General features: G+C 48.5%; 1 protein-coding gene across 1 annotated transcript in view; it reads right to left on the bottom strand.

The window, feature by feature from the left end:
- Positions 1-518: 518 nt before the first annotated feature.
- LOC108229205 (interferon alpha/beta receptor 2-like) overlaps positions 519-4555 on the bottom strand; it is a 7760-nt gene continuing 3723 nt past the window's right edge. The window contains exons 4-7 of the mRNA XM_037976279.1: positions 3793-3941; positions 2713-2872; positions 2510-2625; positions 519-1924 (exon numbers count right to left, since the gene is read on the bottom strand). Coding sequence (XP_037832207.1) covers positions 1253-1924; positions 2510-2625; positions 2713-2872; positions 3793-3941 — 1097 coding nt within the window. The 3' untranslated portion in view covers positions 519-1252. The remainder of the gene's footprint in view (positions 1925-2509; positions 2626-2712; positions 2873-3792; positions 3942-4555) is intronic.

The following is a 4555-nucleotide window of genomic DNA, read 5'->3' as shown; positions in this document are numbered from 1 at the left end:
GAGATAAAGTCCCGATCCAGGCCTCTGTAAGGACATAAAGTCCTGATCCAGGTTTCCGGTCTTCATGTTTTCTCTCAGAGATCCAGATGTTCCTGTCGTCTTTTAAACTGGTCTGGATCAGAACTTCTCCAGTTCTTCAGTCCTTATTCCTGTCAGAACCATGAAACCAAACCTTGAATGAATACACTATGAACACTACCAGTGTCGGGTCAGGCTCTCCAGAAGCAGAACCACAGCAGCACGATGGATCAGTGGTCAGTACTGTTGCCTCACAGCAGGAAGGTCCTGGGTTCAAGCCCCATGTTGGACCTGGGGTCTGTCTGTGAGGAGTTTGCATGTTCTCCTGAGATCTCAATGACAGCAGGACTGAGGCAGAGTGGGATCATCCTGAGATGTTCTTCACAGAGCGATCATCAAACTGAAATATTTGTTGTCTGTTTATCTTTTGTAATAAGTCTAAAACAGCTGAAGACTTTTGCACATTAGACAAGACTGAATAAAAACACAAAGACATCAGCTGAAAATGCAAACTTTATTATAAAAACAGCGTTTGTTGGGATAAATGAGCTGAAATATTCTAACGTGAAGAATAAATGTTCCTAACGGCTCACAGAAATACAAATATCTTACCGACCAACATTTCTCAGCTTCAGAACCCTGGAAGACAAGTTCCAGTCCAGATGTTTGCTCACAGCTGCCATTGGTTCCACTAACAGAGGTCAGTGTTTGTTAACGAGCTGCTCGTTAGGAACCATGTTTCCATCAGCTGGCAGTACAAACAACACGAGACATCCAGGGACAGAAGGGTTCTCAAGCTACGGCTCAGGGGCCTCATTTGAAGAACACCATTTCTGTGACACTCATAAAGTGAGATGTTTTCATCAGTTTGTGGTTGTCCTGTTCCTGATCCAAATGATGAGGATAATGTCAGCAGAACTCAGCAGAACTCTGGTTCAACAGCAGCAGGTTCCTGTCACCTCAGGTGAAAGGTTCTGGAGGAGATTCGGATCTTTTAATCGTCAGAAACTGTTCGTGATGTTTAAAAACACAAAGCAGGAAGTAAAATCCTGCATCAGAACTTTGGTTCTGGGTTCTTTTTAAACTCTGAAGGTACAAAACACTGAGCAGAACTTCAGGGTTACGAGGTTCTGAAATCATGGAGAGAGTTCAGTTTGGACCAAAAACATGTTAGACCTCAGACCAGAGTCCCTCCGCCTGCAGAAGGTTCTGGTTGTTCTGTAAGAACCTTGGGTCAGCACGTGTTTGACAGGAGGTTCTGCAGAACGTCTGCAGATGGACGGCCCATGTACCCACAGGTGTCGTCTGGTTCCTCCTCATCACCTGCAGTCCAAGGTGAAGGCAGGACCGGAGGAACCGGAGGAACCGGAGGAACCGGAGGAACACTGCTCCCCTCTGAAGGATCATGAGCGTCCTCCTCCTCCTGCTGCTGCTCCTGCTCCTGCCTGCCGAAGGTCAAGGTGAGGAGGTTCACGCCCTGACCCGCTGACCCTCCCACCTCCGGATCCTCCTCCTCGGTTCTTCCTGGGGTCAAACCTTCAGAACTTGGAGTGCTGGGTTCAGTTCTGGACTGGGGTTCTGTTATACTCGGAGGCAGCAGGTTGGATCCGTCTGAAGTTCTGGAGCAGGAACCGGTCTCTGCTTTCTGTCTGGAGGACACAGATGATGATGAAGACAAGGAGGAGGAGGAGGAGGAGGAGTGGAGGTTGGTGCCGACCCGGTGAGTGTACCCTCCTCCTCCTCCTCCTGATGAGCTCCTGCAGGAGGTTTCACAGTCTTCATCACTGTCCTCTGAGGAAGACTGGCTGCCGCTCTTCCCGCCAGCAGGGGGCGCCACCAGCTTGACGTTCATCAGGGAGGAGGAGGAGGCTCGGACCAGAACCTCCTCCAGGTGATGGATGGAGGTCTGACGGACAGAACCAAACAGATCCGATCAGCAGTCAGTCCTCACACGTTTCATCTGAGAGTTTACATTTTTAATCATTCTGTGCAGCGCCGCAGTTCAGTTCTGGACCTTCTGACCCTGGAGCAGGAACACGAGTCAAAGATGTAAACAGTTCTCACCGATTTAAAAACAATAACAGCAAATATTCCAACAGAGATGATATATTTAAATAAAAGGTCGTAACTCGTGTGTTTCCCATCGGTTCTCTAAAGACGGCCCACAGAACGGTTCTCCTGCTTCCACATGTTCAGCTGCTTCCTGTCAGTTTCAGTTTTCACACACAGAAAGTGAAACGTGCAGGTTTTATCGAAGAACAGAAAAGCTGAAAGGATTTCAGAAGTTTTGTAAAAAAAACGAATCTGGTTTTTCCTCAGGTCTTAAATCCTGGAAATCCCAGAAAAGTTTCAAACTTTCTTCACTGCTTCTGTCTTTAAACGTTCATCATTTTATCAAACAGTTTCTCCAGAACTATTAATGCGTTTGGACCTGGACAGAACCTCGTTTAAACAGCTCCTCCCTGCAGAACCTTCAGCTTCATGGACTCACCAGGATCGGAGGCATCGGGCTACAATTCAGACAGAAGAAACCGGCCCCGCCCAGCAGAACCAGAACCACCAGCCCAAAGACCACCAGTAAGGACAAGATGACAGAGATGAGTAGATCTGCGGGGAGAACATGAGGTTTCACTCTCTGAAGCTCTGATTTACAGGTGGAACAGACAGACAGAACCTCAGGGTTCTGATGTGTACCTGCAGAGAACGTGCTGAGGGTGGAGACACAAACGGGTCGGCCGAAGTTAGGCTCTTTTTTCTCTTCGTTGTTGGAGAACCGGACCGAGACGCAGTACTCCCTTCCAGGCAGCAGGTTCGTCAGAACCTGGGTTTTCAGGGACTTGAAGACTTGCAAATACTGCAGATAAAAAACAACAGAGACACGAGGCTGAGACGGGTTCAACCAATCAGAGGAGGAGAACATCCACTGGGCAACAACCAGGGGGGTCTGGGTTCTAAAGGTTTCCTGGCATTTGGAACCAGGATGGGAGGGTGTCAGCAGTTTTGTCCTGCTCTGCTCTGATTGGATAAAACTTTCTACCAGTTTAATCCCCGTATCATAAGACTGAATGGAACGAAAAACATCGTTTTTTCCTTCATTTCTACAAATGACAGAAATGTGTCGAGGTGACGGAGAATGTTTTTGATCAGGTTGAATGAAGGTTTTCTGCAGCTACTTCTGGATCTGAACTAACTACATTGAACCAGTTCCACCTGAGGCACACTGCTGATCTCACAGGGTTCTGGCTACATGTACCCATTAACAAAGGATATTTATCTTCATCACGAGCGCTGTGATGTGTGCTCAGCCCGAGGAGGTGGGGCTCAGCACCGTCCACCCTGCTGTGGGTTTACATCAGGTGAAACGGTTCTGCTCTTCGTGTTTGTCGGTCTGTGGTTGATTTCTGGGGATTCAGGCCTCTGTGAAACCCGAGCGCCTGCAGCTTTGTTGGTTTGTCTTTGTCGTTTCTAAGAACCAGCTTTGTGTTTCTGCTGCAGGCAGGAAGTGTCGAAGCTGCGAACAGCGAGCTGTGCTGCACTCTGAATCATGCTCCTTGTAAAGGCTGCTGCAGGTTGGATGAACAGCTGCAGCTCTGACAGCTGAGTGAGTAATGATGAGCACCGGTTTTCACTCAACACAAACACTCTGAAGGCTCACATTAATGTGTAGTTTACAGGAAAGCTCATCAGTCAGAGGTTTGTTTAGACTGTCTGATGTAAACCTGGAACAACAACCTGAGGAGGGGTAAAGTGGACAAACCAGAGTCCTGATCGTACCTCAGATCTTCCAACAGCGGCGCTGCTGACTTGAAGCTGGTAGTCCAGGCCATCGTAGACCTGCTGCAGGTGCTGGTGTGGAGGCCGAAGGTCCACGCACAGATCTCTGCTGCAGGGCGCCACCGTCAGCTCCGGCAGCTCCAGGTGGTCTGAGACAACAAGGATCCATTTAATGACGACTCATCAGGAAGAGGAGTCTGAAAATCACCCGTACTCTGCTGAGTAGGACCGGGGATCTTCAGGAACCTCACGACTCGATTCATTACGGTTCAGAGGCCGAGACAGGATCAGAAAACGGTCATCAGGTCTGAGAGTAAACACCAGGAGAATTCTGATGTTTGCCTAAAACCCTGAAACTGAAACTCGGGCTCAGAAATAAAACGTTACAAATTCAAATGGGACTTATTGTACATCAATAAACACCGTTTATATATTTTCATGTCTGACAAAAATGCACAATAATCTTCATCTGAATCTGATCATGTTTACCCGATCACCTGTACCTGATCACCTGTACCAGATCACCTGTACCAGATCACCTGTACCTGATCACCTGTACCTGATCACCTGTACCAGATCACCTGTAACTGATCACCTGTACCCGATCACCTGTACCCGATCGCCTGTACCCGACCGCCTGTACCTGATCACCTGTACCCGATCACCTGTACCCGATCGCCTGTACCCGACCGCCTGTACCTGATCACCTGTACCTGATCACCTGTACCTGATCACCTGTACCCGATCACCTGTACCTGATCAC

The sequence above is a fragment of the Kryptolebias marmoratus genome, linkage group LG6 (assembly GCF_001649575.2).
Source record: "Kryptolebias marmoratus isolate JLee-2015 linkage group LG6, ASM164957v2, whole genome shotgun sequence".
NCBI classification, from domain to species: domain Eukaryota; kingdom Metazoa; phylum Chordata; class Actinopteri; order Cyprinodontiformes; family Rivulidae; genus Kryptolebias; species Kryptolebias marmoratus.
This window is presented reverse-complemented; position numbering and strand designations above follow the sequence as displayed.